Consider the following 18,386-nt stretch of genomic DNA (forward strand, 5'->3'; position numbering starts at 1 on the left):
ACAATGGGGCTGTTTGAGCTGAAAAAAAACACCTGCAAAAAAGCCGCGTTCAGCTCCTAACGCAGCCCCATTGTTTCCTATGGGGAAACACTTCCTACGTCTGCACCTAACACTCTAACATGTACCCCGAGTCTAAACACCCCTAACCTTACACTTATTAACCCCTAATCTGCCGCCCCCGCTATCGCTGACCCCTGCATATTATTTTTAACCCCTAATCTGCCGCTCTGTAAACCGCCGCTACTTACATTATCCCTATGTACCCCTAATCTGCTGCCCCTAACACCGCCGACCCCTATATTATATTTATTAACCCCTAATCTGCCGCCCCCAACGTCGCCTCCACCTAACTACACTTATTAACCCCTAATCTGCCGACCGGACCGGAGCGCTACTATAATAAATGTATTAACCCCTAATCCGCCTCACTCCCGCCTCAATAACCCTATAAGAAATAGTATTAACCCCTAATCTGCCCTCCCTAACATTGCCGACACCTAACTTCAAGTATTAACCCCTAATCTGCCCATCGGAGCTCACCGCTACTCTAATAAATTTTTTAACCCCTAAAGCTAATTCTAACCCTAACACCCCCCTAAATTAAATATAATTTTATTCTAACGAAATAAATTAACTCTTATTAAATAAATTATTCCTATTTAAAGCTACTATTTATCTTTAAATAGGAATAATTTATATAATAATAGTTAATTTATTTCGTTAGATTTAAATTATATTTAATTTAGGGGGGTGTTAGTGTTAGAGTTAGACTAAGCTTTAGGGGTTAAAAAATTTATTAGAATAGCGGTGAGCTCCGGTCGGCAGATTAGGGGTTAATGTTTGAAGTTAGGTGTCAGCGATGTTAGGGAGGGCAGATTAGGGGTTAATACTATTTATTATAGGGTTATTGAGGCGGGAGTGAGGCGGATTAATAACTTTATTATAGTAGTGGTGCGGTCCGCTCAGCAGATTAGGGGTTAATAAGTGTAGGTAGGTGGCGGCGACGTTGTGGGGGGCAGATTAGGGGTTAATAAATATAATATAGGGGTCAGCGGTGTTAGGGGCAGCAGATTAGGGGTACATAAGGATAACGTAGATGGCGGTCGGCAGATTAGGGGTTAACATTTTTTAATAGAGTGGCGGCGATGTGGGGGGACCTCGGTTTAGGGGTACATAGGTAGTTTATGGGTGTTAGTGTACTTTAGAGCACAGTAGTTAAGAGCTTTATAAACCGGCGTTAGCCCAGAAAGCTCTTAACTACTGACTTTTTTCTGCGGCTGGAGTTTGTTCGTTAGATTTCTAACGCTCACTCCAGCCACGACTCTAAATACCGGCGTTAGAAAGATCCCATTGAAAAGATAGGATACGCAATTGACGTAAGGGGATCTGCGGTATGGAAAAGTTGCGGCTGGAAAGTGAGCGTTAGACCCTTTAATGACTGACTCCAAATACCAGAGGGCGTTAAAAACCAGCGTTAGGAGCCTCTAACGCTGGTTTTCACGGCTACCGCCCAACTCTAAATCTAGGCCTAAGTTTTCTCATTTTAATCATTCAAAAAGTACTAAACAATTTACTTAAACTTTTCAGAGGCTGTAGTCACAGCCAGCATTAGCAACTGTTGGGCCCTGGGCAGGAAAAATTTGTGCTTAGTCCCCTTATTCCCCTCCCCCTGTATATCCCACCCCTGCCCCAACAGTATGTCATTTATAAAGAATTACACTATATATTACATCTTCTGATACCATATGCACTTCTTCATAAACTATATAGAGGATATACATTGCAGCTTCTCATACCCTCACCCCTTGTGACCCTCTTGTCTTGCCCAAAGGGAATACCTTCTTGTAGAAACTCATAATTCCACCGAAATGTTTGAGAATGAGTGTTTAATATAGAATGATCAGTTACAAAACTCTTTATATACCTGTGATAGAGGCCCAGAACAGTGCTACGATCTGCCTGCCTCTCCACTAAGTAGCCTTCCAAGTCAACTCGTAAAAAGGTCCATGGGAGTGAAGGAAATCGTATGACATCATCTCTGGGAGGAGCCCAGTATTGGTAAATATTAGAGAGGACCTCATTGTCTATGGAGAGGATATCCTTCAGTTCTGCCTCTGACAGGCCATTCCTAAAATTCACATCAGTAAAATAATTAGATGAGTTTTGTACAAGAGCTGAACAATATAACTGACTAATCACTTAGTAGCATTGTTGGTAAAAGCATTCATAGGTTAATAGCCTAGACAAATAACAGATTTGTTGTAAGGGACAGTTGAAAGAAATCACAAAGTCTTTATGATGAGGAAGGACAGTCAATGGTCCAATATCAGACATTTAATCTGAAGCTATACATAGATCATTACTGTTCCATTCTTTTCACAAAACAGTAACAACTTTTTGTCTCTTTAAAATATATATAAACTCATAATCCCCTTGTTTGCTTGTTTTATTAACCCTAGAATTTAACCATGTTTCATTGATCAGTTATCAGTAGCTATTTCATGTGTCTCCTCCTTTTAAAGGGATATTAAACACAAGACTGAATTTTGCTTAAAGGCCTAGATTACAAGTGGAGCACAAAAATGTTAGCACCATTGTGCCTTAACATCTCTTAAGCACAATCCATAATGCCTCCATGTTTGCCCTCTAATTATACATCTAAATTTTTATCTCTCGAGCGACAGTGCAGTGCACACTAACATCTGCATGTCAGATACCATGGGTGTGTTCATTTCTTCACATAATAGACTTCTAGAGGGGTGCAAAGTTAAATTCATGTTAGATAATGCTCGAGCACTAACCCAATGGAGCACAAAATGTCAGCTTCATAGAGTCCTTCATTTAGTTTGGTGCTATACTATTTCAATTAAACTTAAGCAGTCAAAAATAAACTTTCATGATTCAGACAGAGCATTAAATTTTAAACAACTGTCCAATTTACTTTTATTATCAAATTTGCTTTTCCCCTTAATCCATCAAAATAATTGGAGGCTCGTCCCCTATTAATGCTGTTCATAATTGCACAGTCTTGTTTAAGGGACTATTACAAAAATACTAAGAAGCTGAGAAGTGGGGTCGATATTTACAGTATAAAAGAAGTGAAAATCCTGTATAAAAAAAGTTATTAGAAGTGTTTTGCATAGAAACTGTCAGTCTCAATTTTATGTACAGTTCATGCCAAACTGGAACCAGAACTTTAACAAACAAGATAAATAAATATAGTTTTATTTGTTTAGATATAAGGATCACAAGTGAGTTAATTGCTTTTGAGTAATTTTGAATAAAACAAATATGTTCACATGCAGATATGCCTGAACATTTGTTGGTTTACATTCTAGACCTGGAGAATGACAGTCCTACTTGAGAAATAAATAACTATACCCAAGCACCAACCTGGATGCTACAATGTAGCCTAGGGAATGTGACACCAATAGTTTTCCATGAAGCTGTTCCAGGCGCTGATACAGTTGATGCACAGCAGCTTTGGTGCTGGGAGCAATATCTAGCTGGTCAGTTGGAGTGTAGGACGCCCACCTCTTGGCCTCATCAAATGCTAATCTGAGGAGCAGGGGCTGGCTGCACAATTTGAAGCTTCTTAGGACAATATCTACTTGGGCTGGAGTCAGTCTACGCCCAGCGGAAGCCATCAGCATCTCAACCATTTGACTGCCCTGCTCTGGAGGCAGAGACTGCACTTCCAGGAAAGACTCTGAATCTGTAACTGTTTCTTGTAGGGTTTTAAGAATGCCACCTTCTTGTGGCAAAGTGGATACTATTATATGCACATTGACTGGGCATTCTTTGGGAAGCCAGTGCAAGCGATGGGCTCCTTCTGATGGAGAGAGCTGGTCAAGAGAGTCCAGGAATATCACCAACATTTCTTTCCTCCTTTCAGAGACAGTAGTGAGAAGCTGATGAAAAAACCTCACAGTCTCATTGTAGATGTTCATTACATGGGCAGAAGGTGGAGGCAGGTCCAGTGCCAAAGACACCTTGCAGAGAAATAAGATAATCTAATTTAGTTTATCATAATTTCTAACTCTCAGAAGATTATAAAAAGATTAACATGATTACCTGGTAACAAAGGCCTTTTAGAACATCATGAATTTCCGAACTCTGAGGGGATGTTCCAAGAAGCCTTAAGATTAAAATCACATTGTTTGCAGAAGTTGGTCTCAGCATCTCAAATGCTTTACACATTATCGCTGTTTTTCCAGACCCTGAAGCACCATAAATTACCAATGGTGGATGCACTTTAGTACTGCTGTTTCTTACATGATTTATAATGTTGTGCAGCAGCTCCTGTCGCCCACAGAATACTTCAGATTTCTTATGTGACAAGAATATATGGTGAGTGATCTCCTGTACCAGCCATGTCTTCCAGGACTGCAACGTATAAATGCAAACAAGGAAACAAATATTATTCAGAGTATCTAGCAACTGGTCTGAGATTGCAACATGTATGAAACTATGAAGCCAGATTATTTGAATCTTTACTATTAATGATCATTTTGTCAATGCAACAAGTCTGATTCATGACTTAGGGCTAGATTAGAAGTGTCATTAGTGTGGACACGATATTGCAATATCGTGATTGCGTTAACTTGTGTGCGAAAGTAAATGTGTTTGTTCGAGCACAATAGAATTTAACCCACAACTAAAGACCTCACGTAAAGGCTCAGACTTAAAAAAAAAAGTATGCACCAAACACAACATAAATACATTTTTTTTTTAAAAGTATACTCAATTATATATATATATATATATATATATATATATATATATATATATATATATATATATATATATATATATTATTAGTTGATAAAAACTATTCATAAAAATATATTTTTTATAAGGGTTCAAAGGTATATTGTGTATTACAAGGTGTTTGAATGGCAATGTCTATAATATATATATATATATATATATATATATATATGTCTAAATATGTGTATGTGGGTATATATACTGTATATGTGTGCATTTACATGTGTATTTACATATTCATATATGTGTATATAATATTTAAATATATAATATATATATATACGCTGTCGGCATTTATCATTGCACAAGCATTTCTAGTGAAGTTTCTAGTATCATATCCGATCGGGCTGATTGCTGTATGCCGCATCAGAGGTGGTGAACGAGTTAAGGGGCAGCAGTCTTAAGACCGCTGCTTCTTAACTCCTATTACCGGTGAGCCTGAAGGCTCTCACGGAAACAGGTATATACAGCCCGATTCGGGCCGTAATAAATTGGCCCCTATAGGTTTAGAACCAGGAGGGGGCTCTACCAAAGCCTTGGTAAAAGTTACACGCAAGTACCATATATAAATTGGTTCTTTATCTCTTACTGCTGTATACCTAGCTACTAATGTAAACAAACAACTGATGCCCAAGAACATGATTGTCTGAGCAATTCAGTTTTGGAGGATCAGAATGGTCACAATTAAATTCAACCAACTAAAAATTATGATAATAGTTAGTTAGTTAGTTAGTCAGTCAGTGAGGCATAGTCACATTCAGTAACTTCAGTAATACATGAATGAACCTTTTTGATATGTGGGGCCAACGATTATCACCCAGATGGTATTTTATTTGACATACTTATACTTCTAACAGTGTCACTTTTGAGTTCAGTACCTGACTTGAAACTCTAATATCAGGAAAATATTGTAAACTATATCAGGCTAAATGACTGATTCGTCTGCTTAAAGGGACACTGAACCTATTTTTTTTCTTTTGTGATTCAGATAGAGCATAAGTAACTTTCTAATTTACTCCTATTATTAAATTTTCTTCATCCTCTTGGTATCTTTATTTGAAATGTAAGAATGTAAGTTAAGATGCCGGCCCATTTTGGTGAACAACCTTGGTTGTTCTTGCTGATTGGTGGATAAATTCATCCACCAATAAAAAAGTGCTGTCCAGAGTTCTGAATAAAAAAAAAAAAGCTTAGATGCATTCTTTTTCAAATAAAGATAGCAAGAGAACAAAGAAAAATTGATAATAGGAGTAAATTAGAAAGTTGCTTAAAACTGCATGCTCTATCTGAATCATGAAAGAAAAAAATTGAGTTCAGTGTCCCTTTAACAAAACTTTCTCTTCTTAGCAGGCATAAAAAACAAACAGTTTTTTTATAAGGAAACTTTCACTACATGAAGCTAATTACACTTTATCAACAATATTATTCCTTCATACAAAACTTGTTGTGCCCTTAGTGTGTGGAACTGTATTCCACTCTCAAATAAATGTTCTTTTCTCATCAGTCAGTTTTACTCATTTACAGGGATTAACCACAGTTAAATGAAAGCAATAGTGCGATAATACAATGCTCTAATCTATTAGAGCATTTTCTTTTTGCAGTTAGCAAATATATATCTTCAATGAGCAAGTAGAGATAAAATTCACAATTGCCTGGGTATCCTGTATCATGGAACAGCAGAGATTTAACTCCTTTCAGTGGATTAAAGCAGAGGTTAAGCCTGCTACTTAGCAATTATAGGGAATTCTGATCTGGGAACATCACATTCTGAAGCTATGAAATCTTTTCATATGTTCAAATCCATTATTTTCTAAAGAATAAAAATTGCAGCCTAAGTCATTTACTTTATTGCTGCTATTTGTCTTTTGGGATTTGTTAAATAAAAAAAAATGTCTTTAAAATACAGGTATGTATTAGCCTTCATTACCCTGAATATCTAAGAGGTAATTATTGATTAAAAATATAATTGATTCCCTGATCTGGGAACCCTGGGAGACAGCTGGCGAAAGCAAGATACTTTCCCTCTCTTAGAGGGGAAAAGAAAGTAAACATTTCTTTCCTTTTTTTTTTCTTTTCCCCTCACCCTTTAACGCTGTAGTCCTACCGATCAAAAGTAAACTCGTATATTGCATCCACAAACACTTTGATAAAAGGTTTTAAGAATTGACCGCACTTGTTACTACTTTTAAGTTAAAATAATTTTTATTTCAGCTTGGCCCAATTAGACTAGATTCCCTATTTTGAGCCAGATGAGTGATCATAGGTTCAAGAGTGACCTCTTGTCCATAGGGAAAATTCTTTACTTGTTCTTTCTGTTAAAAAAAATGTATTATGAGGTTTCATCCATCTATTGTGGACTTGTGTATTTCGTAAAATTTGTCTAATGTCAGCGAGTGAACGACAAAATGTTGCTCGGAAATTTGTTCTCACATGTCTTATGCACATTTGTATGTAACAATTTATTCTTGTTATATTATTCTGAAATCTCAATAAAGAAAATGTAAATCTAAAAAAATATATATAACTGATATGACCTAGAGCCTACTGATAATAGATCTAAACAGTCTTCAAATAGTACCTCTGGTCCTGCTTGCTCTTCATCTTTCTTAGGCAGAGACTTCAGTATTTGGTGGTTAACAACAGCTATGAACTGATCACAAAGATCCTGCAAGTATTTGCTTTTAGTCCTCTCTTTGCTCATCTCCACCATGTGGGTCTTCACGTTGTCAGCGTGCTCCTTAATTATCCTACTCTTAAGATTCCCCAAATACTCCTGAGCTTCTGTGTCTGGGCTTCCATCTTCCTTAACATCAAAGAAGTTGAATATTTTATTGTCACAGAGATCCACATCCATCACCTCACGCATGAAGATAGTAGCACTGTCACTGTTAGAGGAGTAGGTCAGGAAACCACATTCAATCTCCCCCTCTGTCACTGAAATACACAACAGAAACATCATAGGTTATGGTTAAACCATCTAAATGGACATGAAGCACTTGGAGATTGTAATACAAAATGTGTAAAGTATGAGTTTTATCATTTTCAGAGCAGCTCACTTCAATGTCACAAGCCAGCTGTCTCTAAATGGTCTCAGCAGGGAGTATTAGATAAGGTACTGCAAAACAATGTAATATTTACTAACAAAGTCACATTGGCTAGCTGTGTCTACCCCAGCCTGGGTTAGCACCTCCAAATACAGCAGCTGGTGGGGGAGGTTGGACATGGAAAATAAATTGCAGCAAACAAGGTGTTTTTTTGGAAATATTTCACACTTGGCTTGTATGTAAATTTATGACAACACTTCACTTTATTTTACAATTACAAGGTGTTTTATGTCTCTTTAACTATAATGGCCCAGGTTACAATTGACATGCTACTTGATATTACATGATTTTACATAGAAGGTTTAGCATGCCTAACATCGATCTAGCACACCCTATACTTTCAATGGATATCACAAGCAAATTAAATAGCACTGATATTACAGCTGAAAGTTATGGGTTGCGCTCAAGTGAAAGCCCAAATAGTGCTAGAAAAATTAGTGCGACCTGAAGTGTATGGGTTAGAACAAAACAAAAATTCACAAAACACTTGTAAAACATATTACAATGAAGTATTACACTCATATGTCCACATTTTTTATAAAAAAAAAAACATTTATATTGATAAAAATGTTTTAAAAGGGTTAAAAAGGGATATGGTGTATGGCAAGGTGTAGGAAGGGCTCCAAATGATACATGTCTAAATATGCGTATGTTTGTATGTATACATGTCTATATATGCGTATACATGTGTATTTATATGTTTATGTGCACACATACATACATTTATACACATATATAGGGGCCGAATTATCAAGCTTCAAATGGAGCTCGATGCCCCTGTTTCCGCGCGAGCCTTCAGGCTCGCCGGAAACAGCAATTATGAAGCAGCGTCATAACTTGTCCACCTGCTCTGAGGCCATGGACATCATCATTCACAAGAACTGCTGGTGTAATGATAAATGCTGACAGCGTATGCTGTCGGCATTTATCGATGTGCAGCGGACATGATTCGCTACTTCATATCATGTCCGCTCGCACATTAATAAATATGCCCCATGGACACTTTTGAGCCTTTCCAATCAAATACCTTGAAACATGCAATATAATTTTTAATACATTTTAATGTTTTTTTTGTTTTGTTATTTTTTTTACAAAAAATATTTATTTATACATATATAAATATAAAATATATATCTAAAAGCAAAAAAATGTTAATTCTAAGTGAAAAACAGCTTTAGCGAAATTGATACAGAGCAGTTTTGGGGTAGTGCGTGAGTGATAAATAGAAAAGCCCATCTTTAGTGCGCCCCATAGAAGTTTGTGGGAAAAGGCAGTTAGGGCAGTGGCTTTTGTTCGCTTTCAACTTTCAGTTTGTAATACCAGTAGGGATGGGCAAATGTTTTGCAACATTCGAAAAATGAAACAAATTTTAACACATTTGTTCGTTCAAATCGCACTTCGAATGTTTACATAATATTCTAACATTCGATTTCCGAATGTTCGGTTTCGAATTTTATGATGACATTCGAAAATATTTGTTTAGAAAAATTTTAATTTATATATTTGTAATAGTATTTCTAATGCTTTCTTTAAATGTAATATTCTAATTATGCAATATTCGATCGAAATAGAAACATTCAAATTAATATATTTGTATCTATTATGTATTAATTCTCTAAATTCCCTACCACATGACCTATTGAACTTCTGAATAGTATTTGTTAAATCGAATGTTAAATTCGAAATTTCGAATGTAGACATTCAATCTAATTATAAACATTCAAATTCGAAAGGGACATTCGAAAACTGTAAATAGCATTCGTTTATAGAATTTTTAAGAATATTCGTTCGTATCAACATTCGGATTTGTAATTCGAATTTCGGTAATAACATTCGTTCTAACATTCAAATTAGAAATTTACACATTCACCCATCCCTAAATACCAGCTCTAACCTGAGAGCGCTAATGTGTGTTGAATGTCCCTTTAAAAACTTTATTTCAATGCCATTTACTTGTGTTTTGTTATGCAAACTATCAAGCGATAATGGTTTACCTCAAGTCTCCAAAAGTGCAGCATTTTTCTCAAGTAATTTGTATTGTACTCAAGCACAACACTTAAAGGGACATGAAACACTATCGGTTAGATTATGAGTTTTGCTGTAAGAGCGGCTCGGTACTAACTTGCAAGTTATTGTCACCGCTCAACTCCCTACAGTGCTGGTATTACAGGTTTTCAAAAACCTAGCGTTATCAGGCAATATTGCAGCATAAAGCAAAATTGAGCTCCATACCGCACTCCAATACCAGCGCTGCAGTGAGCTCCGGTGAGCTGGTTTTACGTGCTCGTGCATGATTTCCCCGTAGGCATCAAAGGGAGAGCTGGTGGAAAAAAATCCTAACACCTGCAATAAAGGAGCGTAAAGCTCCGTAACGCAGCCCCATTGATTCCTATGGGTAAAATAACATTTTTGTTTATACCTAACACCCTAACATAAACCCAGAGTCTAAACACCCCTAATCTGCTGCCCCTGACATCGCCGGCACCTACATTACACGTATTAACCCCTAATCTGCCGCCCCCGACACCGCAGCCACCTATATTACACTTACTAACCCCTAATCTGCCCCCCCGACATCGCTGCCACCTACATTACATTTATTAACCCCTAATCTGCCTCCACCAACATCGCCAACACCTACATTATACTTATTAACCCCTAATCTGCCGCCCCCGACATCGCCGACACCTACATTATACTTATGAACCCCTAATCTGCCGCCCCCGACATCGCCGCCACCTACCTACACTTATTAACCCCTAATCTGTTGCCCCAATGTCGCCGCCACCTACCTACACTTATTGACCCCTAATCTGCCGCCCCCAATGTCACCGCCACCCACCTACACTTATTAACCCCTAATCTGCGGTCCCTAACATCGCCGCCACCCACCTACACTTTTTAACCCCTAATCTGCCGCCCCTAACATCGCTGCCACCTACCTACATTTATTAACCCCTAATCTTCCGCCCCAATGTCGCCGCCACTATACTAAAGTTATTAACCCCTAACCCTAACACCCCCTAACTTTAATGTAATTAAAATAAATCTAAATAAAACCTACTATTAATACCTAAATAATTCCTATTTAAAACTAAATACTTACCTATAAAATAAACCCTAAGATAGCTACAATATAACTAATAGTTACATTGTAGCTATCTTAGGTTTTATTTCACAGCTAAGTTTGTATTTATTTTAACTAGGTAGAATAGTTAGTAAATAGTTATTAACTATTTACTAACTACCTAGCTAAAATAAATACAAATTTACCTGTATAATAAAACCTAACCTGTCTTACACTAACACCTAACCTTACACTACAATTAAATAAATTACATTAATTAAATACAATTAACTAAATTACAAAAAACACTAAATTACACAAAATAAAAAAGAAATGATCAATTATTTAAACTAATTACACCTAATCTAATAACCCTATCAAAATAAAAAAGCCCCCCAAAATAAAAATAAAAACCTAGCCTAAATTAAACTGCCAATGGCCCTTAAAATGGCCTTTTGTGGGCATTACCCCAAAGAAATCAGCTGCTCTTTTACCTGTAAAAAAAAATATGCAAACAACCCCCCAACAGTAAAACCCACCACCCACACAACCAACCTCCCAAATAAAATCCTAACTAAAAAAACCTAAGCTCCCCATTGCCCTGAAAAAGGAATTTATATGGGCATTGCCCTTAAAGGGGCATTTAGCTCTTTTTTCCGCCCAAACCCTAATCTAGAAATAAAACCCACCCAATAAACCCTTAAAAAAAACTAACACTAACCCCCGAAGATCCACTTACAGTTTTTGAACTCAATGAAGCGGCAGAAGTCCTCATCGAAGCTGGCAGAATTCTTCATCCAAGCGGCCTGAAGTCTTCATCCAAGCCAGCAGAAGTCTTCATCCAGACGGTATCTTCTATCTTCATCTATCCGGCGCGGAGCGGCTCCATCTTCAAGACATCCGGCGCGGAGCATCCTCTTCAATTGACGTCTTCTTGAACAATGAATTCTCCTTTAAATAACATCATTCAAGATGGCGTCCCTTGAATTCCGATTGGCTGATAGAATTCTATCAGCCAATCAGAATTAAAGGTGAAAAAATCCTATTGGTTGATGCATGATTAGATCAGCCAATATGATTGAAGCTCAATCCTATTGGCTGATTGCATCAGCCAATAGTATTTTTTCACCTTTAATTCCAATTGGCTGATAGAATTACCAATTAAATTAACTATTAGCCTCACGAGATGGACGCTATGTGGGGGAAGCCATGATTGAAGGAATCTGGTTTTGTCATTGGTGACGTAAGTACAGAGGAGCTGTGGGTTTTGCTCTAGAGAAAGGTAAGTATATTACCTGAATGAAAGTTTACATTCACTTTAAATAACAAAAAAAGATATATACAGATTTATAAAAAAGTAAAATAATTTAAAGTAAAATTATAGCGCTGCGGAATCTGTTGGCGCTCTACAAATAACCGATTATAATAAAGTGCAATTGAAATGTGTACTAAAAAGAACAAAGATAAGCTACAAAAAACAGGCAATCTTCCTCGATAAAAGAGAGCCAAAAAGATGGGGCAGAATAAAAACAACTTTAATATATAAGAAATAAGATTCTTACAAACAATCATGTGATTAATGTATTCTGTTATAATAGGATAAAAACAATAAAACCAACCAAGCTGAATATAAAAAGTCCATGTCTGACCACTTTAAGCCTAAATCCCAGGCAGATAGACAGCCAAGCTCAGAGTCTCTGAATATCCCTCCACACGCCGAAAGTGAGCTGTTTGACCAGTACTCTCAGACAACAGGAGAACTTCCATCTACTATGGCTTCTGAAATTGTTAACACAATCACTCAAAAAATCACTAACCTGCAAGAATCTCTCACTAAGACTTTTAAAAGCTCTATTGCAGATCTGCGAAAAGACATAGGCACAATCAACGAGAGAGTTGAGGCCCTGGAGCAAAAACAAGAGGATCTGGCGGTAGAACAGGCACATCTCTCTAACCATTCCCATGTATTGGTTGATATGCTAGACACAGTGGAAGCAAAGATGGCTGACATTGAGGATCGCTCCCGCCGCAACAACCTTAGATTCCGAGGAATCTCAGAAGAAATCCCCGCTGCTGACCTAGAATCTTTCCTAGCAGAATTCTGCGGCAATCTCAAAGCACCACAACTACCTAATGAAAATTTGCTTGACAGAGTCCATAGGCTACCTAGAGGGCGAAATATTCCATCTGAAAAGCCCAGAGATGTGATAGCCCGCTTCCATTTTTTCACATATAAAGAGCAGATTGCCAAAGCAATGTTTTCCAACCCTGCTTTACCCGAAAAATTCAGGGACATTCAAGTCTTTACAGACCTCTCTCAGTTTACCATCCAAAAGAGAGCCACATTTAGAGAGGTTACTAAAATCCTACGACAGCAGGGAATTAAATACAGATGGGGATATCCAACAAAGCTCCTCATCCACAAAGATAACCACCTTTTGGCTTCTAACACTCCAGATAGAGCTCGTCAATATCTCAAAGACTGGGATCTACTTCACACACCAGGGCCTAGGGGTCACCCTCCACCTTCAGGGGAGAAACCTTCTGCAACTCCACAGGCTGCTCACCTAAAGACCCAGTCTACACTTATTAGACCTGCTTCTGAGTGGCAACCTCTGCCACAGAGATCACCTAACCATAAGACACCATCTTTTGCCTTCAGTCTTCCTTCAGACCCTACTTCATCCTCTACGGCTGGTTTACTCCGGCCGGAGTCTCCTGTTCCAGATTCTGATTGACTGATTAACCCAGGACGATAAGTATCCTAGTTGGTGAAGGGGGGACTGTATTTTTTTGTGCTATGTTTTTGCTTGGATCCATGTTTCTTTCTCCTGACAGGGTGGCTGGCAACCCCATAGACTGTTTCTCCCTGGTTGTAGAAGACCCCCTGATATTATTTGGGACCCTGGCCAGTTTCCCAACAGTCTATGGGCCATAATGACTCCCCAAGACCTGAGGTCCACCAGGTTGTGGAGAGAGAGGGAACGATAGAGGGGAAAAGAAATGTATCGAGAAATGTAAAAGTTCCTTTTCTGCTGTTGTGATGTGATGTATTTCATTCTCTGACTTAAATACCAAGGTTTGAATTTAACTCAATGATTTTTTTTTTGATTTTTTTTTCTCCCCGCTCTCTCCTCCTCCCTCCCAATATTGAATTATTGACCATACCTTTAAGCCTCCTCACAATTTGATACATATATGTGATACGCTAATACCCCACAATTGACCTAGATTTTAATATCATGAATGCCACTCCCTGAGAATAGCCATTTCCCTCCCCTTCCCCCCCCCTCCCCCCCTTTTTTTTTTTTTTTTTTCTTCTTCTAGGTTGTAATGCATTGATTTGTATATGTTTTTACTCCTATACAGGTTCCAAAGGTATATGTTTTCTCTGTTTTGCACACCATTTTGTAAGTGTTTAGGCTGGTATTATGACTTTTTAGTCCATTTAGATATAGATAACGACTTACTCACTCCTCCCTAAAGCCTACACCATTGGTGACTACCCTCCCCAATAAACCTCCACATACATCAAGTTAGGTCCCACAGGTTGAGTCCCGCCATCACCATGGGTCCAAGCTTATTATTACATATGGACTGTCCCCCCTATACCCCTAATTCAACTAGTTAATTGTTTCTTGTTTCTTAGTAATGTTTTTGTCAGGAAGTTTTAGAATTCATCTATGTTAAGTACCCCGTAGCTGCTGGCTACCACGACTATCTACTTAAAAACTTAAGTAACCCTATCCAACGGGTTCTCGCCCCCCCTCCAGAATTGTAGTTTACATTGTAAACACGTGAACACAGATTCTAAATTTCTCCCTTATTTCCCTACATTTTTAGCTAGAATCCAGACCTGATTTCATACTTGATTAGTACTTCATTGGCTGGTCCCTAGCTCCTTGCAGAGGTCTAGCTCTTGGATAACACATCTTCCTCTGTATTTCTGTTTCTTATCTCTCTGCCCCCTATTCTTCCTTCTTACCCTTTTCTCTTCCCACCCCCCCTTTTTTTTTTTTTTTTTCTTCTCCCCCTTCCCTTCCTGAACGGTGCAAAACAGAAACGAGCCTACTATGGCGCTAACCATCACTTTGAATGTGAAGGGTTTGAATTCCCCTAACAAACATAGTCTGTTGAGGAACTTTCTTAAATCTCGTAACCCGGATGTAGTTTATTTGCAAGAGACCCACTGGTCGACTGCCCATATGCCTACACTCAAGTTCTCAGATTACTCTGAAATATTCCATTCTACCTATAAAGATAAAACGAGAGGTGTTTCTATCCTGATTAACAAAAGAATTGCATTCCATTTGGTTCATGTGGAAAGAGACGTAGAGGGGCGTTTCCTTATCTTGATAGGGAAACTTAATGAACAATTGGTCACTCTAGCCAATGTATACAGCCCTAACCAAAGACAGGTTTCCTTCTTGAAAAGGACTCTTCTCTTAGTTGATAAATTGAAGCAAGGCACCCTGGTCCTAGGGGGAGATTTCAACTTGGTTTGGGATCCTCTCCTCAACAAGAGGGTCCCTTCCAACAAACAGATTGACCCCTATACCACATCGGTGGCCCCGAAGTTTCAACACTTGATTGCACAACATTCTCTCTTTGATGTATGGAGGGCACACCATCCTGAAGTGAAAGATTTCACTTACTTCTCAGCCTCCCATAGATCCTACTCCAGGCTTGATTATTTTTTTGTTGATTCATGGACGCTGAACTCTATCAATGAGGCGCGTATACACTACTGTACCTGGTTGGATCATGACGCTATCACATTCCAGGTGTTTGGCCCGAGAACGTCTATAGATAGGCCTTACTGGAGGTTCCCTCGGTTCTTGTGGAAGGATACTTCCTTCCTACTGGGTCTCGAGGAGGAAATAGCTAAGTTCCTGCAAGACAATCGAGAGGGGCAAACGTCCCATCAGATTAGATTTGCGGCCTTGAAAGCCTACCTACGAGGTTTTTGTATTACTAAGGTGGCAGAATTACGTTGTACGAAGGGAGCTCCCTTGGGTAAGCTCCATTGTGATCTCCGGGTGGCCGAAACACTTAACAGACAAAACCCCACCCAGGCACTCTCTACTAAGGTACAGGGTCTGAGAAGTCAGATTAAGGAACTGGAATTACAGAGAATTCAAAAGGCTCTCTCAGGTTTCAAACAGCTTCTATATCACAAGAGTAATAGGGCGGATACGCTTTTGGCTGGTAAATTGAGAAAGCGAACAGCTACAGCAAGAATACCTTACATCACACATGATGGAAAGAGAGTCTATGCCCCAGCTTTGCTTTGTTCTATGACAAACTATATAACATTTCCAAAAGCGAGCTCCCTCGATCGGCCACGACTACGGAAATTGGCGACTTCCTTAAGGAGCTCGGTCTCCCGACACTTTCGGAGGAGGATGATGAATCTCTCCTAACACCGTTCACTGACAGAGAAATTTCTTTACTCCTTAAGAACTTGAAAAACAACAAAGCCCTGGGCCAGATGGTTTCCCTGGAGCCTTCTATAAGAAATTTTCGAGATTATTGACCCCGGTGCTAGGTCAACTCTTTAACGAAATTAAGTCCGAGGGCCAAATATTAAGAGAAAACCTTGAAGCGTCAATAGTCGCTATTCCTAAACCGAATAAAGATGTGACGCTATGCAGTAGTTATCGTCCGATCTCGTTAATAAACGTTGACACGAAACTCTATTCGAAACTCCTGGCAGACAGGCTAGTTAACCTATTACCATCCCTAATACAGTCGGACCAGGTCGGCTTTACTAAAGGCCGCCAGGGGCCGGACAATACGAGGCGCCTAATTACGATCTTTTCAGATGCCTGAAGGAAAGGTACCCCACTGGTGGCCCTGTCCTTAGACGCCAAAAGGGCCTTCGACAGGGTACGGTGGGAGTACCTATGGGAAGTCCTCAAAGTGTTTAACTTTCCTCCCCAAATCGTTGTAGCCATCAAGGCCCTCTACACATCACCCCATGCTCGTATCAGGGGCCCAGGTTTCTGCTCACCGGTAATAAACATCTCTAATGGCACCAGACAGGGGTGTCCCCTGTCCCCTTTAATTTTCTCCTTAGTGATGGAGCCCTTTGCTCAAGCAATACGTCTATCAGAAGGTATTACTGGTGTTACATACCCATCACGTGAAGAAAAGATTGCCCTCTTTGCGGATGACGTGACTCTTCTTTTGACTAACACGGAGTCTTCGATCTCGAGGGTCTTTGACCTAATTGATAAATTTGGCCGATATAGCTATTACAAGTCTAATGTAGCTAAGACTGAAGCATACGCCATGAATATTCCCACAGAACGACTAAATGCACTGCGGGACAAATTTGACTTCCAGTGGTCTACAAATTACCTAACTCACTTAGGTGTAATGCTCAGTGACAACACAGACACCATGATCAAACTCAACTTTGATAAGTTGACGGCCGAAATTAAATCCTTGGCGATATCATGGGACCATCGTGAGATTTTATGGCTAGGCCGTGTCGCCACGCTTAAGATGTCACTCCTCCCGAAGGCCTTATACATATTTCGCTGCCTCCCCTTTAATGTGCCTCATCGGATTCTTCAACAGATCCATAGAGTCTTCCTCAGATATGTGTGGGGACGCGGGATTCCTCGAATAGCATATAAAATCCTCCAGAGACCCTTTTCCAAGGGAGGTGTTGCGTTTCCAAACATATATCTCTATTATGAAGCAACGAGACTTACACATATTACCGCATGGGGAGTAGAGACGGATAGACCAGGCTGGTATTACTTGGAACAACTAGCTCTGCCGGTAGATCTAGACCTCCGGGATGCCATCTGGGTTCCCAAGCACGTGAACCTCTTGGCTAAGATCCATAATCCTATTGTCAGTCAATCTTTACGTATCTGGTACGAACTTCGCCACAGACAGGGTGTTTCACCCTACCCTTCTCCTATTCAGAGCTTGAGGGGTTTACTCTGGAACTCACCGGAGATTCATTTTGATTTCTGGAAAAGTAAAGACATCACAAAGGTTTCTGATCTGTATCACTCGGGTACCCTTACGACGGCTTCACAACTAGCGGAGCCCGGGGGGGACAACCCCCTATGGTTCCGCTTCGAGAGCTTCAGAGTGCTCGGTGTGGTCAAGGCTAGGGGATTCCCCACGACTGCTCTCAGAGGAAAGACAGGATGGGAGTCTAGGTGGTGTACGGGAGCGCTGAGATCCCGTCCCATCTCGTTTCACTATACCACACTTCTAAACGACTGTACACCAGGGGTGCCATGGCAGATGCACGCTTGGTGTCGTGAGCTCAACATCTCTTCCTGAAGAAGACCTTGCCTATGCAATTACTCTCACTAAAAAGACGCTTCACTGCGTCACAGTCTTTGAGACATATATGAAAGGAGTGTTGAAGTGGTATAGAGTCCCAACTCGACTGGCGGCGATGTTCCCGTCCTCTA

The 18,386-nt window shown here is 39.4% G+C and overlaps 1 protein-coding gene across 1 annotated transcript in view; it reads right to left on the minus strand.

Annotated features, from left to right (window-relative positions):
• NWD1 (NACHT and WD repeat domain containing 1) overlaps positions 1-18,386 on the minus strand; it is a 200,260-nt gene that overhangs the window by 133,477 nt on the left and 48,397 nt on the right. The window contains exons 5-8 of the mRNA XM_053702893.1: positions 7,349-7,704; positions 4,075-4,386; positions 3,394-3,992; positions 1,925-2,128 (exon numbers count right to left, since the gene is read on the minus strand). Coding sequence (XP_053558868.1) covers positions 1,925-2,128; positions 3,394-3,992; positions 4,075-4,386; positions 7,349-7,704 — 1,471 coding nt within the window. The remainder of the gene's footprint in view (positions 1-1,924; positions 2,129-3,393; positions 3,993-4,074; positions 4,387-7,348; positions 7,705-18,386) is intronic.

The sequence above is a fragment of the Bombina bombina genome, chromosome 2 (genome assembly GCF_027579735.1).
Source record: "Bombina bombina isolate aBomBom1 chromosome 2, aBomBom1.pri, whole genome shotgun sequence".
Taxonomy (NCBI): domain Eukaryota; kingdom Metazoa; phylum Chordata; class Amphibia; order Anura; family Bombinatoridae; genus Bombina; species Bombina bombina.